The sequence below is a fragment of the Anneissia japonica genome, unplaced genomic scaffold (assembly GCF_011630105.1).
Source record: "Anneissia japonica isolate Jap-2015-1 unplaced genomic scaffold, ASM1163010v1 scaffold288007_len99971_cov104, whole genome shotgun sequence".
Classification (NCBI taxonomy): domain Eukaryota; kingdom Metazoa; phylum Echinodermata; class Crinoidea; order Comatulida; family Comatulidae; genus Anneissia; species Anneissia japonica.
This window is the reverse complement of record NW_022707491.1, coordinates 76644-94513: the sequence shown is the minus strand read 5'-3', so window position 1 is coordinate 94513 and position 17870 is coordinate 76644. Positions and strand designations below refer to the sequence as shown.

The window sequence follows — 17870 nt, the reverse complement described above, 5'->3', positions numbered from 1 at the left end:
TCCGTTTCGGCCTTCTAGGCCTCATCAGTGCAGCTAGGGTATAGACCCAAACGAAACGTTCGACCAGCTTAGGTAGGGCCCAAACTAGTCCCACGACCACTAATGATTACAGAGCCAAACCAAGGCAATATATATATATATATATATACAGCCCAGGTGTGAATGCAAATAGTGGAATACAAGCTATGTGGCTCGGTTCCAGTAGATACAGAGAATATTTTGTCATTCTTAACGCGTCCTACGAAATTCTAAACGAGACAGCACTAGTCCGTGAATTTGTGAACAAGATCGGAGATCTAAAGATGCAATCTCTACCGTGCATCAATGGCGGCCCGCTGGATCTCTAATAGAGATTCTTTAATAATATATACATTTTAAAAGGCAAATGAGAAAACCCATAAAACAGCAAAAGGCCACATAATGCAAAACTATTTAAAATTAAAACGGAACAGTAGAGAAAATCCGATCAGAATGAAAAATAAACTAAGAATCCACTGGAAGGAATCCCAATATCTGCAGACGGATCCGTGTCGGCCTTCCAGGCCTCATCAGTGCAGTTAGGGTATAGACCCAAACGAAACGTTCGACCAGCTTAGGTAGGGCCCAAACTAGTCCCACGACCACTAATGATTACAGAGCCAAACCAAGGCAATATATATATATATACACATCCCAAGTGTGAATGCAAATAGTGGAATACAAGCTATGTGGCTCGGTTCCAGTAATTACAGAGAATATTTTGTCATTCTTAACGCGTCCTACGAAATTCTTACGAGACAGCACTAGTCCGTGAATTTGTGAGCAAGATCGGAGATCTAAAGATGCAATCTCTACCGTGCATCAATTGCGGCCCGCTGGATCTCTAATATAGATTCTTTAATAATATATAAATTTTAAAAGGCAAATGGGAAAACCCATAAAACAGCAAACGGCCACATAGTGCAAAACTATTTGAAATTAAAACGGAACAGTAGAGAAAATCCGATCAGAATGAAAAAAAAATAACTAAGCATCCACTGGAAGGAATCCCAATATGTGGAGACGGTTCCGTTTCGGCCTTCCAGGCCTCATCAATGCAGCTAGGGTATAGACCCAAACGAAACGTTCGATCAGCTTAGGTAGGGCCCAAACTAGTCCCACGACCACTAATGATTACAGAGCCAAACCAAGGCAATATATATACACAGCCCAGGTGTGAATGAAAATAGTGGAATACAAGCTATGTGGCTCGGTTCCAGTAGATACAGAGAATATTATGTCATTCTTAACGCGTCCTACGAAATTCTTACGAGACAGCACTAGTCCGTGAATTTGTGAACAAGATCGGCGATCTAAAGATGCAATCTCTACCGTGCATCAGTGGCGGCCCGTTGGATCTCAATAGAGATTCTTTAATAATATATAAATTTTAAAAGGCAAATGGGAAAACCCATAAAACAGCAAACGGCCACACAATGCAAAACTATTTAAAATTAAAACGGAACAGTAGAGAAAATCCGATCAGAATGAAAAAATAAACTAAGCATCCACTGGAAGGAACCCCAATATCTGCAGACGGATCCGTGTCGGCCTTCCAGGCCTCATCAATGCAGCTAGGGTATAGACCCAAACGAAACGTTCAACCAGCTTCAGCCTTTGATGACCGTTTGGAATTTCCCATATTGGATGTGGGGGGGGGGTCCGTCTCTTTTAAAATGTTATCGTAAATGTGTGGCAGTTTGTGTGCGCTTTGATCTCTGTTCACGTTATTGGCGTGTAGTTTTATGTTGAATGTTGATGTCTTCTTTGATTATTCTGGTGTTCCATTCTGATTCCTTGACTAAAATGCTGACGGTATTCCAGTTTGGGACGTGCTTAAGTGTAGCCATATAGTCAGTCATGGCTGAGTTGTGAATGGTGCTTGAGGCTGATAGTCTAAGTGATCTAGTTAACACTCCTAAAAAAAATTAGAATCAACGAACACAAAAAAGAAGTGACATATTAATGTAATGTAGTGGTTAAGGTTTTTCTTTCTGTCTTGAGGACCCCAATGGAAATAAGTTTACTTGTAAACTTTCTTGGGTACATTCCTCAGTTTATTCAGTTGATATTGTTCTTTGTACTTTTTATCTGTTTCAGTGTTTGTGTAATATTTAGATTTTATCTCTCTGAATGAACTGAATAAATTTAAATGAAATGAAATGAAATTTACTATACCCATGGGCTATACCCTAAATTATAATATTTTATCTTTAACATCAATTAGTATTGCTAGAATTTTATATAAAAACACAACGATGATGACACTTAAATACATGTTTATTGTCTTATCGATTATTTACAATATATATATATATATACATATATATATATAATATATATAAATGTATATATATATATATTAATATAAGCATTATTTATACAACTTTAGTATCATCATTATTTATAAAACATAAAGAAATCCTACCCAGAATTGTATAAATTAATTGAAATGTTCTGTCTTGACCACATAGAGTCTTCTCAATAGCGTCGGCGACAGCTACGTATTTAGCGATTGTTGTAACGCTAGTGTAGTGATTATAGAAATTATATTAAGATAATGATTGAGAGTAGGTAAAACCTAGCAGTTAAAACAAAATCAGATGTGGCCCGGATGTAACGGTCCTTGTAGTATCAGTCGATAATTTTCATTTTAGTGCAAATAATATGTTAATTTTTTATATAAAATTTTAATTCGCTTCAGTGCTTCTGTGTTAATAGTGGTTATGACATTCACATAATATTTAAAATATGTGTTTTATATTGTTCATATCTATATTTTTTTATTTGTTTGTACATATCATTTAATTATCTTCAAGGTGGAAAAATCAATCGTTGACTCCCAGTAAGTTTAAAGATGTTATGGAAAATAATGATTTATGGCTCTTTCAAAACCATACCCACCAAGAATTGGCGTTAACACATTTACCAAAACTAATAAATTCATCTAATGAACAGAACGGGAAGCACAAACAACCGGAATATATCCCGGGAATCTCAAAAGAAGGACAAACTTTGAAAGACATTGCAGCTACATTACGGATACCATGGAAACTAAACACATCGAATGTGTATAAACTAAGGTAAAAACTGAGATAAATATTATGCCAAATCATCATTAAAACGTCACACTGTCATCAGCTTTTGAGAATATTAGGCCATTTTTTTTATCTAAAAGCAAAGTGGTAATTTTTTTTCACTTTTCTCCAGTTTTTTAATCAATGAAACATTTGTTGAAGAAGTTTGTTATTTCTACAGACTCAGCATTAGCATTAAAACATCATCAATTATGGTTGTTTCAATGTTTTGATCATTAAGGTGGAAAATCATCTGTAGCAAAGGTAAAGGGGTGTTGTTTCGTTATATTTCGTTTAGTTTTAGCAATTAATTATCACTAGGTAAGAGCGTATATCTTTGAATTACCTGTGGTAAAATCACCTAAAAAACAAATGTATAATTGTATACTGGATTTAAACATGTTTATTTTATTAGAAACGAGATTGCAATGTCAGCTCACAATGAAATGATTCTTAGCCAAAATGACGTCAGACTGTCTGAAAATATAGGCTATATAAACCAGACTAAAATAGTAAGAATAAATGAAAAGTTTTACAACATGCTACCAAAGGTATGATCATTACTTTTATTATGTACTATGTACTTATTGTTTTACAAAGAGCCTGCTGACTGTATGTCGCTTTGGCCGGCTTTTTATGCAAAATATTTTATTGCTCAAGCACAGAATAGTAAATTGGAAATCAGGGATGGTTGGTCGCCATTTTGTTGGTTTCGTCTTAATTATAGGGTTCACGGCCTATCATGCTCTCTCGTTCTATTCTGTTTCATAATAGATAACCACTTGGCTAAAATTTAAGATACTAAATCCCATTTCCTATTGAGACCTGTAAAGTGTCAATTTAAACATAATACACGTGTTAGGGGCCTCATTGGTAAAAAATATGTATTAGGGTAAAAAGATGTTCACTGAAATCGGGTTTCTGCAACACAACTCAACATGTTATGACCTTATATATAATATTATGTTTATTGATCTATTTATCGATCCGTCTGTCCGCCTGTTTGTCCTTCTTAAATATATTTAAATAAAACTGAACAGCAGCGACACAAATACAGGAATATAATATAAAACATTTTAAGTTGTTTATAATGTTAACAGTGATCGTGGGTATTTTTTTTTTTCAGGTATCCCCTATCAAACGTAATTATAATCGATGTTCTATTGTGGGAAATAGTGGAATATTAATTGGAAGAAAATGTGGTAATGAAATAGACAGGGCTGATTTTGTTATTAGGTTGGTTACATTTCACACCGCAAAACATTTCTATTTTGGGGGTAAAATGTACACAGTTATTATCAAATACCTTGTAATTTTTTATTAACTGCCTAAATAAGTATCATACGTTTGTAATAAGCTACGCTAATTTAAGACTGTTTATATATTTTATTTTATTATTAATTCTGAGAAAATGATACTATATTGTTCTATTATATAATGGAAACGTATTAATTAATAATATTTAATATGAATTTTTACACCCGGCAGATATTGATTTACTTCGTTTATTTTTATTTTATTATTAATTCTGAGAAAATGATACTATATTGTTCTATTATATAATGGAAACGTATTAATTAATAATATTTAATATGAATTTTTACACCCGGCAGATATTGATTTACTTCGTTTATTTTTATTTTATATCACAATAATCTTGATTCTAAACAGCTTCATTGATTTGTATTGGGATTTTATTGGTATAAAAGACATCCAGGATAATTAACGAACATTTGCGTATATATTTTTGGTAGGGCCCCTTGTGGTCAATTGGGCAGTGCAGTAAATCATTTATTAGTCCTCTTTTAAATTTTTGCCACTGGATTACAAGCAATTGTCTTAATATGCAATAAAGATTCTAAGGTTTAACGAAACCGAGGAGACACTAATTAATAATAATAATTAACGTATTTGTTTTCTTTTAGATGCAATGCTCCTCCAATTACCCAATTTTCAGAAGATGTGGGTCATAAATCTGATATAGCCACAGTTAATCCAAGGGTTCTAACATCTCGGTAGGTATTATGCAAATTGAGTCTAACAGCCTTACGTAGAAATGTAGCCTGTTATCCGTAGAGAAGAGAATATATTACAATACGTCATTGTAATTAGGACCGGGGCCGGCGCAATACAATAAATCAATTCCATCATGAATAAAAACAACAAAAACAATTAAGATGGAGGAAATACAATAAAGGCAAGGCATGACAATGTGTTGTATTACCTTAACAAAAAGACAATCATATGCAATATGAGGTCTCACCACGAAATGAGACGCATTGTTACTGAAATCATTTTTAGATAATCACCAAAATAGGTCAAAGACAAAATTTTACACAATTTTGATTTTAATGTTTTTGAATAACTTGATATTTAGATTTAATGGTTGTGTACTTTTTAAGTGAATTTTCTTACTAAAACAGTGTTCTCTGCACGCACATATTCTGTAATTCTAGTCCTATTATTGGTACAGAGTTTATCTTGGAGGCCAATCTTCTCAAAATGTGGTTCTCTTGCACATAATATTTAAATGCTCACATCTCTGGATCTACATATCCTAGTGAAGCCATTTAAAGACCAAATTAAAGTTGATAATGTGATCTACCCAAATATAATATAAGTTCAATTTTTGATATTCTAACCATGAGACTCATTTAGTGGTGAGGCCTCACACATTAAAAAAAAAAAATCACATTAATTTACACAAATCACATTAAAGCAGATACACAGACCCACCCGCCCATATGAAATGCATGGTAGCCAAAATTAACAAGTAATCATTTATTATGTCACAGTATTGCCATAAAGGTAACTTGCATTAAGAGATTGGATGTGCTTAAAAATCTGTGTTTTAAAATGATTGACTCTATGAGAGTTTTTAACTCTTTCTGGCAAATTAATCCAAAATGTAGGTCTAGTGGAAAATACAGATAAAGGCTACGTTCAGACCTGTGAGATACGCCAGGCGTATCTAACGCTAGGCGTACGTTAATCCATGGCGTAACTAGCGAGATGTCCAGACAGGGCGATTAATGAACGCTAGCGTAAGTATTCGCGCGAAATATTCGTATTCGTAATTCGTGCATTTTATTTTCTGTTTACATCTAGGTTTATTTTGATTGGTCAAATCTTGGCTGAGTTCAAAATCACCGATGCGTGACTGTCGTAAATCAGTGGCGTACGCTAATCTGGGGTCTGTTGCTGGATTACCGTACGCCAATGATTGCGCGATAATACTGGCGTTCGCTACGCCGCGCACAAGTTCACACCACTCGATTAACGTTACGCTAGCGTAAGTCGTTGTGTCTGAACATAGCCTAAATCTTATAAATATCTAGTCGATAGTTATTTTTATTTCTAGTATTTTACCCATGAATACTTTTGTGATCAGTAAAGATATTATTAAAGGATGTGGGTAACATGCCATTGTTGTATTTAAACATAAATATGCACTATACCTAGTTCCTTTTTGTACAGATCAAAAACATTCAATAGACTTATTTTTTCCAAAAGGTTTCGTATGACATAAATATAGAATATTGGTAATTGAACTTAAGGCTTCCTGTTGCAATTTTAATATTTTATTCACATATCCTTTGTTTGATTTTACCCCATAGCATAATCCCATAGTCAATGTGTGACAAAATAAGAGAATAGTATTAGTAATAATAAAGATTTCGCTGGTAGGAAATGCTTCACTTTATTTAACACACCAATATTTTTAGAACACTTGTATGAATGTTATTGATATGCCGTTTCCAAGTAGGATTTTGATCTAAAACTACAAAAATAAATGATGTCTCTGAAACACGGGTTAATTTACGAACATCCAAATAAATACAACAAGTTGAGTTTATATTTTTAGTTTGGTGCGGTATTCCCAGAGAAACATAAGATTTGTTTTATCTGTATTGAGCGACAATTTGTTAAATTTAAACCAGCTACAGATTTCGGAAAGCTCATTAACTCTTTCTACAATAACGCACTTTATGAGCTTCTAGATAAGCATGCACATCTGCAGAAATGTGTATCAGTTATTCACACTGATTGTAATTGGATAACCCCAGAAATTATCAAAGAAAATTTAGGGCGTCGTGAAGCCGAGGCGTTATAACGTGCAAATAAAAGGTAAATCGGCAAACACTTTGTGAAATCCGATATAAAATCAAGAAGATGTGTTATCATGCTAAGTTTCAATATTGGTATACCCGTATTGAGGCCATTTGTCAAAGATCAGAAGGTACTCTATAACATTGTCACTTCATTGATCGGTAATCCTAACCGTAGTAGAATTATTTCACACAAAAATTGCCAACATCCAAGAGTCTCTAGACACCAGGGAACAGTGAAATTACATGGAATGATCTCGAACTACTAAGGCGTGCTAATCCTATTAGGTACCTATTATTCTTGTCTAATTGTCCCTGCTGTATCCTAGTTCTTTGTGCCTAAACGCGCGGTACCGACAGTCAAGCGAAAAGGATGAAATATCACCACCAACGTCAGGAAATTTCTCTTAGACTTCAAACCAGTCGTTTTTTAATTAATAAAAAAAACTCTTTTGTGTGTTTTTTTTTTACAAATATACAGCAATTTTATACATAACGACTGGTATAAAAGCACTTTACATATGTTTTAGAAGCGTTTTCTGTCAAACTCCATAGTGTGATTTAACTAAGCAAGCAATTATAAGTCATTTTTTGATAAGTATGTGTACTGGCATTGTGGCAAATTACTTACTTTTCTCCTATTTCATTTATTTATCCTTTATCAGCCTATTTATGGTGAAGATGTGAGCTGAGATTTAATGTTTAAAATCATATTTTCAGAATGTATAGAGGACAAGCGTCAGCTATCCCTTCAATTGTAAAACTGTTAAATGATGGTAATGTTTAATTCACGTGCATTGTAAGAAATTTATCCAGATTGTCTTTTTACATTAGTTTGTGTATGTAAACTGTATATTATAAATTTGATGTAAATTGTAAATTTTTAATGGCTCTTCACTATAAATTTGATGTATATTTTTCTATTGTTATATTTATATATTTATTTCTACATTTTGAATATATTTTTCTATTTTGTAATACAATAATATTTAGCTCTCAGCTATTGTTTTGTAATATATTTGATACCGTATTAAATAAATAAAATACCTAAATAAATAATTAAATACTTTCTTCAGAAGAAGTGGTTTGGATAAGGCGACATCAACAACGACAGGGTAGTGATCAGAATAAAATAACTGTTCATTCAACTGTTAAGAAATTGATTCGTCTGATGTTAAGATTATGTCTAGGGTATGTCGTTTACTGTGTGTTGGGCCATTGACAAGTTGCTTGAGACCAAATGAGGTAGTAAGACTAAGGAATTTTGCAGCATATTAGTTATTTTTATCATTAACATTGAAATTAAAATCGGCACAGATTATTCAATTTGAGCCGATTCTTAGTTGCTCCAAATAACTGGCGAAGTCTTCAAAGAACTGAGTAACAGTCAGTTTAATGTTTGAGTTGGAAGAAGTACGATACACAATATAAATCTCTGAGTAGCTCTGTCAATTGTTAACACAATATCGGCAACCTCGAACGAACAGCACAGTACAAAAGGTTTCCAAGATAGATGTAAAAGCAGATTTAATAATATTTGCAATTCCACCATAGGAAGTGCCCTTACCAGATAAGTACCTACGGGGAATATTGCAAAACAGGTCATCATTGGGAGCACATTCCCTAAATATAGGATCATCCCCTCACTCTTCTATCCAAGTTTCAGGATTGGTCTATAATACATAGGCAAATTGTAATAAGAAAACAATCAGAGGACACAAAAAAAGAGGATTATGTGGGAACCAGATAAATATAGTCAACAATGGACCAAGTTGGAATATAATCAATATTTAATAACAATAATAACACTTTGAGGGACAATAGGTTGGATTTTTGAGAGTGTAGCACATCATTAAAGTCAATATTGTACCCCATAGAAAAGATTATGCATGTGTGGTTTCGGAAATTAAAGTTTTGTATTGCAATGCTTAAAGTTATAGTTAAAGTTATGTAGTTTAACTAAATTTAATACTCGGGTGCACGTCCCGTTATAATTTCATAAACTTTCAACACTCATACTCATCCTTAATTGACAGGCAAAAATAATTTTACTTTTAGTAGCGCATCTTTACCTGGCGTGTCCAAATATAGCCAGCATTATTATGATCCAGGCAGTTCTATTTTGTACAGCTTGTACTTATTTCAGAAAAAAACTCGAGCCACAATTACCACCAGATTACAATAATTTAAGTAAGGAATAATAATAACATTTTCAATAGTTCTCAATACATCAGTTTGGAAAATGTGTCTTCTTTTGATCATACCTAAATCTTTGAGTGCCTTACCATGTGTATTAGGTTTCAAGGCCTCTAGAAACGTGAACATTATTTATGTTGACAGAACGTTCTCTTTTAATTTTTTCAGAATGTTTGACTTGATCCTACTATGAATTTGATTTTGGGATATTTGGACTTTTTTTCTTTTTTTCCCAGCCAATAATAATGACATTTGTAAATTGGGATCTTTTACAAAGATATCTCGTAAAACATTGTATTGCATAATACTAAGTCCATAGTCGCAATTAAATTTATAAGATTTGGTGAAATGAAGCATACAGAGTCCGACCGTCCGGCCCTCATCGATCACTATACCAATTCTTAGTAATATTGGCAAGTGCTGTTGATGTGTAGCACGATAGACGATTGATTTACATATGTTTAAGTTATTAATATGTAAGTATGACTAAAAATTATCATATACAGCACGTTCTATTATTTAAAAAAAAATATAGGTAATAATACAAACATGACGATAGTAACTTGGGTTTGATTTAACACTATGTTTAAATATGTAAGGTTTTGACAAATGTGACCCAAGATCACTATAGGGCTGTAGACTCGTACTCTATCAAAATGTTTTTTTTTAATGTAAATGAATAGAGCACATCATTAACTTTATAATGAGGGCTCAATGACCTTAATCGGACAGTTATGTGTAAAGTTAAGCAATTTTGAATTATAATTATTATCTATAAACTGCTCTATAAAGTTTTCGAGCAAAAGGGCTTTAAAAGTACTGAAGAAATTGAAAAAAAATCACAGCAGCAGTAAAAAAAACAATTAATAGGAATTAGGTGCATTTTTACATTTGCAGTTAATATGTTATGACATTAAGGTAAAAATGAAATTTTTAACATTATTTTGTAGGCGATATGTTTTTAAATTTGTGGTTAAAACGGTTGACTTGTGTCCAAAATTTGTTACATTATGTGGTTATTTTCAAATATTTTGTGGTTGACATGTTAATGACATTTGCGGAGATTTTGACATTTTTGTGTACAATGTTTTTACAAAGGTGGTTATTTTTCATTTGCTTGGGTTTTTTTTTACTGTTGCGGTCTCATCCATACTCTGGCCCATGGTTGATCTATTCGACTCGGCTCGGCCTAGTCTGGCGAGGCCCAGCATCATAGGGCGAGTTTCAACGCCGGCCGGACCGCTTCCAGTAGGCCGGTCAAAATTTGACATACCCTCTAATCTGGCCCGCGGTCGTTCCGCCCGAGTCGAGCAGCCTAGCTAAACGCGAGGGCATAGAATCATATAAACATCCTAAAATCGGCATCCTACTTACTTCTATTATTCCTAATTTATTTAGCGGAAATATAGATGAAAATGGGTTTGTGTCATAATGATAACATCTTGGACGAGATGTCAATAATATAAAGCGCGATATTGCTATTAAAATTTACTAATGTCACACACATTCCTTTATATGAATTTGGAGCGTCTATAGTCCAATTTTTATATTTCTGTTTAACTTGCTTTATTCTTATACTAGCAGTCATATTACATGCCTGCTTCCAGCTTGTACCTAATAAATCTAAAACTTTATTCAAATTCAACATAAAGAATATACATAATCAAAAACGAAGACAACATCACATGAAGAAAAACGAATCGATAAAGGAACAGATAAGCCATGGACTCTCAAGGGATACATAGAGGGACATTCACAAAGAATCTGGTTACAGGACATACAGAAAAGTAGAAAAATATATATTCCAGTTCAGTTCAATTCAATTCAATATAACATTTATTCATCCACACAAATTAAATTCAATATAACATTCATCCACATAAAAAAAGTATTGCAAATTGGACAAGGAACAGTAAAAAGTGGCAGTTACTCGAAAATTAACTATACATACCGAATTTTTGGTTGATAATATTTTGAAGTTTAATGGTATTACTATAACTAAACCAACCAGAAATTGTATTTATTGAAATTTAACGAAATTTGTGTAAAAATATAATTATATTATTTATGGATCACCTGCTCAGAATATTAATACATTAGATAAATTTAATATTTTTTGACAATATATTACATGAAGTGACCAGAAAAGAAAATACAATTGTGTACATTAATATACATCTTTTGAACGATGATATGCATTTACCTACAACTGAATTCATTGATACATTTACTTCTTATTCATTATTTTCTAGTATTACTAAACCAATCAGAATTATGCCTAGAACTGCAACCTTATTTGATAATATTTTTAGGAATTCGTATTGTAAACAAATTTTTGGTATCGTTCTCACTGATATCAGTGACCATTTTCCATCATTCAGTTTTTTTTAAATATTGGACCGTCGAAAAAATAAAGCATACTGGTAACAACTTTAATTACTACCTCAATAGTAACTATAATGCGACTTGTTTCTTGAAACCAACTAATGAGGAGATAAATGAAATAATATACAAACTTTCTAGCAATAAAAGTCCAGGTCATGATAATATACATCCAGGTTTAATTTTAAAAAGTAGCTAAAGAGATGTTGTCTCCATTGAGTTTTATGTTTAATCTTTCTATAAGTAATGGAACAGTACTTGATGCTTTTAAAATTGCCAAAGTTGTACCAATTTATAAGAAAGAAAATCAATAGTCATTTAGCAACTATAGAGCGGTGTCTGTGCTTCCATGTTTTTCCAAGCTTTTAAAACGTTTGATGCATACAGATGTTACAATTTTTTGAGTAATTTTAACATTTTGTATAGTAATAAATATGGATTTAGAAAGAATCATGGTACACTTTATGGCTATACTGGATTTGGTAAATAATGTCACTAAAGCAGTAAATAGTAACATGTATACTATAGGCATCTTTATGAATATATCGAAGGCTTTCGATACGATCGACCACGGCATTCTGTTAGTTAAACTATATAATTACGAATTCTGTGATGTATCCTATAATTTGTTTCAAAATAATTTATCAAATAGAAAGCAGTATGTGTCCTACAATCATGTAAATTCACTATATGAGAGTGTTAAGTGTGGAGTTTCACAAAGTTCAATACTAGGGCCCTTATTGTTCATTATATATATGAATGATAAGTAATCCTTCTAATGTACTATTATAAGAAGCCACAATTGCTCGTCATTCCGGTTTCGAAGTATTAAAAGATTGATAATTAACTTACAAATGTTGATATCCGAAAGCGTTTGTTCAATTTTCTTCATTTAAATTTTAACATACTTTTCAAGCAGTTAAAATAATTTTAACAATCAGGGGATTTCATATGCATACACGATAGCCATATCTCGGGTAACTACAAAATGACAGATTTCATAATATCTCATAATACAGGAGCGCGCATTATCAGATATACCTAGGCCTACCTAAAAATAGCCATGCATCTCTCCAATAAATGCATTTCTTTTATTGTCAACTTTGACCCCTTTCCCTTTGTCTACAAGCTTTTATTTAATTAATTAATCATCTCCTGATTTCTTTCAGTCTTCCCTCCCCTCCCCCCTTTTCGCTGTTGTTGATGCTAATTGTCGTTTTAATTGTTTGTGAGTGAAGACGCGCAATAGCAAGTTAAAGATGATCTCTCATAACATCGACCTACCGCTATTATTATAATTATTATATGGTCATTGTGGTCGAAATTGTAATTAATAATGCCATTGTATAATGTATTTATTAATATTATTATTATTATTGAATAATTTATTATTTAATAATCATTACTGTACTTATAAAGTTGGTCAACATAAAAAAAGTGTAATTTTTACCGTTGCACCAATTGCACTGGCATGATAACAACGTATGAAGGAACTGGGCCGAAAGTAATCTTCGAAAATCATTTGTAAAATTTCAGGATTGATTCTATTTTCGTTCTGGTTGGTATGCCTCTTACTCATGAACACAGCATAATTAGTCGTCATCACTGTAATTATCCTCATAATTATTTACCACCACCACCACCATCATCATCATCATCATCATCATCATCATCATCATCATCATCATCATCATCATCATCATCATCATCATCATCATTAATCAAAAGTCTTTAATTCGGTAAATATCTTTTCTTCAAATATACCGATATTTTATATATTTGAAATATCTTCTTAATCAAACACTTGGAATCCATAAGTATCTGTTTTCATGCAGTTTTTTTGTGCCTTTAATAAATTAGCCTTGAGAGATATGTCATATTATTGCCATAGTGTCGTAGACTTGCGTTTGATTCTTTATTCTTCCTTTAGATAGATACCCTATTGATTAAAAAATTACAATTTACAATATTTCACTTCAAATAAGTTAATTCATTACACAATTAACAACAAATAAATTAGTCTGAAACCACAGTGGCCTAACACATGCGCTCTCGTTCGGCGGTCCACAGGCCTCTCGACCCCTACGGGCCCTGAATGGGTCCTACTCATATGTCGTTGAACTAGCACACTGACCCGGCAAGGCGTTGTTTGATACATAACATCATAATGTGTCTGATATCGACTGTGGACGTATATTATTTTCCGGCCATCTATTTTTTATTTCTTTATTTTGGCATCAAAAGAAACATGTACAATGATTAAAATTGGACATCAATTTACAAAACAGCATAAAAAGCAGCAAAAAGACTTAAAACGACGTTATTCACCATGCAATTGTAATTAGTAATTAGTTGTAAATTGTAATTAGCTGTAAATTGTATATCAGTTGATTATGATAAGAGCGGTGGTACTGCGGGTTATAACCTTTGATGTTCGGTTCGAGATGTTTCCAAGTAATTTCACTGTTCTCTGCTTAGACCAAGTTAGATTTTTTCCCAGCTTGACCTTTTGAAATTCTGAAGATCATATTAAATTATAATAACAAAATCTCCATTCTTGATCCCTTTCCAACTGTTCTTTTCAATAAATTTATTGACCAGCTACTTTTTAAATAATTAACTTTTCTCTACAAAATGGATCATTATGCGATTCATTAAAAAACATTAGTTAGTCTATCATGAAGAAACAACCTTTTGATATCAACACTTTATCAAATTTCAGACCCATATCTAATCTTCCTTTTAAAAAGTGATTGAGAAAGTTGTTGCTTCACAACTGAATGAGTACATGACTAAGAACGTACTACTTGAGTCATTTAATCTGGTTATAAAAAAATCCATGGTACCGAAACAGCTCTACTTAAAATTCACAATGATATTTTGTTGTCACTTGTAATGCGGTACTGCTTGGCTTACTTGACCTGTCAGTAGATTTTGATACCGTTGATCTTACTACAACGGTTGATTAACCTAGGTCTATGTGGAACCGTCATCCAATGGTTCAAATTCTATTTGTCCGGAAGATATCAATGTATGTCATTTCAGCAATCAAAATATGTTCCTAACAGGGGTTCGGCCAGAAAAACGAAATAGGCCGTCCAAAATGGAAGCCAGTGGGCATGGCACTAAGCCGATGGACGGGCCACGCCCATCTCTGGGAAACCCCACCGAATATTGGTATGAAAACAACGTACATTCAATGAATAAATGTTGTTTTCATCAAATATAAATATTAGGCCATGGGCTGGAGCCCCCACAGTTAAACTTCATTGGTATTATTTTGTTCCTACGAGCATGTAGAACAAAAAAAATGATGTTAACAAGAAAAATATAGGGATGCATTGTATGTACTCTCGTCATTTGTAATGGTCGTTAGTGTTTTATGGTCAATACTTTTTTTTTTTTTTGGGGGGGGGGTAATATTTATGCCCATAACCTGTGATTTATAAATCCCATCAATATTATTGTGGTAGCAAAGTGTAGCATATATGTTTCTTAATCATATGCAGTTTAAATAAAATAAATCCGACAATTATTGACGTCACTAGAGGTCAAAATGTCATTTTGCATAAAATATTAATAAACTTCAGTGTCATATGTCTAATTTTGGATGTATTTGATTCAAATTATGTTTTTTTTTCTTGTAGTTATTGACATATGGAATACAAGAATTGAAGTTAAGAAAAAAATTAAAATGCATTATGTATTAATATGATTAACAATAGTTTTTGAAATAGGCAGAAATTAACGTAGCTAGAGGTCAAAAGGTCATTGACCTCCACAAAAACGTTGTAAATTTATTCCCAATTCATTCACAAACGTTTACAAATCTACAGTTGTGAGTAGATTTGATACCAATTAGTATTTTCTATTATAAATACGTATAGGCCTATGGAATAAGTTTATATCAGATAAAGGTACGTTATATCTGTCTCTTATACACATCTTTGCTGTGGGCCGTTATGCATAGCCGTACCCTTTGTACGGCGCCCAGTGATAACGACTCGACGTTACCATGGAAAAGCATAGAACAAACTAAGAAAATATCAGTCTCTGAATTTTTGGGTGCAATTAAATTTTGTATTTATTATTTATTATTTTATTTATTAAGTCTCATTTTCAATTATATTTTATATTTGGTACGATGCAAATAAATTAATTACAATAAAGACAACAAGGAAGTGACAAACAGAAATTAAAAATCAAACAAGAACAACTCATTCAGTAGAACATAAATTAAAGTTAATTTAGCGTAAACAGTTTATTACATGAGTTTATTACATGAACATAGGCCTAATTAGTGATCAAGATCTACTGTGTGTGTGCAGTCGCTTGTATATGTTTGTATGATAATCTGATCTAAACACAATACATTTATTTTAGTGTTGTTTTTTTGTTTTGTTTTTTTTTCATTTTGGAAACTGAACAACAATAATTTAGGCCAAAAAATGGCTAACGTATCCGAAAACGCCATTCCTCTACACCCAGGCCCAATATCTGTTTTTAAAATGACCTACAGAGAATGAATGAAATGGGGAAAAATAATGCCACCCTAGCTTAGCCTACTGCACTAAATTCTGATATGCACCGTATATTTTGAGTATTTATTGGCGGTCACTGTACTTTATTATGAATAGGACTACAAATAGTAGGCCTATTGTACACTAATTATTTTTGATATAGGCCTAACATAATATATTTTAAATGCAAGGAATTATTCCCAACTATTATATTGGAACAAATTATAGACAATAAATCAATGGATAGAAAGCAATTTAAAGAATGAAATAATGATAATATGTTAAGAGATCGTAATTCAGTAAATATCACATAGCCCATTGAGTACAGGACCAGAGTCTAACTTTTACTTTGTAGAGTATGTCAAAACCACAGGCCCTAAACTTCCAGCCCAGCCCGGTGATTCAGTACACCGCAAGGAAGACGTTCCAAGTCCACTTGATACGCCGTGGCGTATCAACAATTGAAAACTACTTTTATACATTACCAGTGCGTTTTATAAATGAAATTAAAATTCCTGTAGTAAAATAACATAGTCATTTGGTACATTCAAGCGTTTAAAAACGATTTAATGATTATACATTTTAAATTTAATTATTTTGAAAAATTATTATAAAATTAATAACCCATATGGAATGGTAGAGTCCATGGTTTATCAACGACGCAACAAAACATGTGCTTCGCTGTTTGAAAAGGGGTGAAAGCAATACATTGAACAGCAATCTAGAGAAAACACGGAGAAAACAATATTTTACAGTATACAATACAATACCTTTTTCAAAGAGCCTGATAATCATATATAATAAATATATTCTTTTACACTAAACTTCGATTAATCAATATTGAAATAGAATAGAGTCTAGGTTTGTGCCGCATCAAAACATGTGTTTCATCGGTAGAAAAGGGTGAGAGCAGTGCATGTAACTGCTAGCTGGAGATTGTTTTTGCTTTTTTTGAAACGTTTCTCGTCACATTCAATGGATATACTGTTCCACCAAAGTTCCAGATTAATCAATAATTGCTCACATTTATATCAGATAAAGGTACGTTATATGAAGTTCAATATTTATTTTTTTTGTATTTCGCTAACAAAGGAAGTGTACCCTAAGTTCATGATCGAATGTAGGCCTACTATAGTAGATCGATATCTGTCTGTCGTCCTAGACAGTTTTATTTAATAATCTTAATTAATACTAAAACGATATAAGAAATGATAATTTTAAAGACTAACTGTAAAAATATATAATTAGGCCTAACAAAAATTCATAAATATTATTTTAAATGACACCTTTTCATTGGTAGGGAGAGAGCATGGGAGGCTGTCTCTTATACACATCTAGATGTGTATAAGAGACAGGAGATATAATATCTATGTCCTAGGCCTCTCCTAGTTTTATATTTTTGCTGTCTGTTGGTTTTGATCGTAACGGTGACGATAATCTCGATAAATTATTAATGTAATTCTCAGAAATATAACGTGAGCTTGCGTTACTCCCAATAGGGTTTATTTTTATAAGAGACGTTTTTGTTTGTGTTAATTGGGTTTTTACACTAAGCCTGTTATCAATTC

General features: G+C 32.5%; 1 protein-coding gene across 1 annotated transcript in view; it reads left to right on the top strand.

Moving 5' to 3' along the window:
* LOC117106375 (CMP-N-acetylneuraminate-poly-alpha-2,8-sialyltransferase-like) overlaps positions 1–6108 on the top strand; it is an 8433-nt gene extending 2325 nt beyond the window's left edge. The window contains exons 2-5 of the mRNA XM_033247749.1: positions 2838–3101; positions 3511–3646; positions 4222–4331; positions 5021–6108. Coding sequence (XP_033103640.1) covers positions 2838–3101; positions 3511–3646; positions 4222–4331; positions 5021–5114 — 604 coding nt within the window. The 3' untranslated portion in view covers positions 5115–6108. The remainder of the gene's footprint in view (positions 1–2837; positions 3102–3510; positions 3647–4221; positions 4332–5020) is intronic.
* The last annotated feature ends 11762 nt before the right edge of the window (positions 6109–17870 follow it).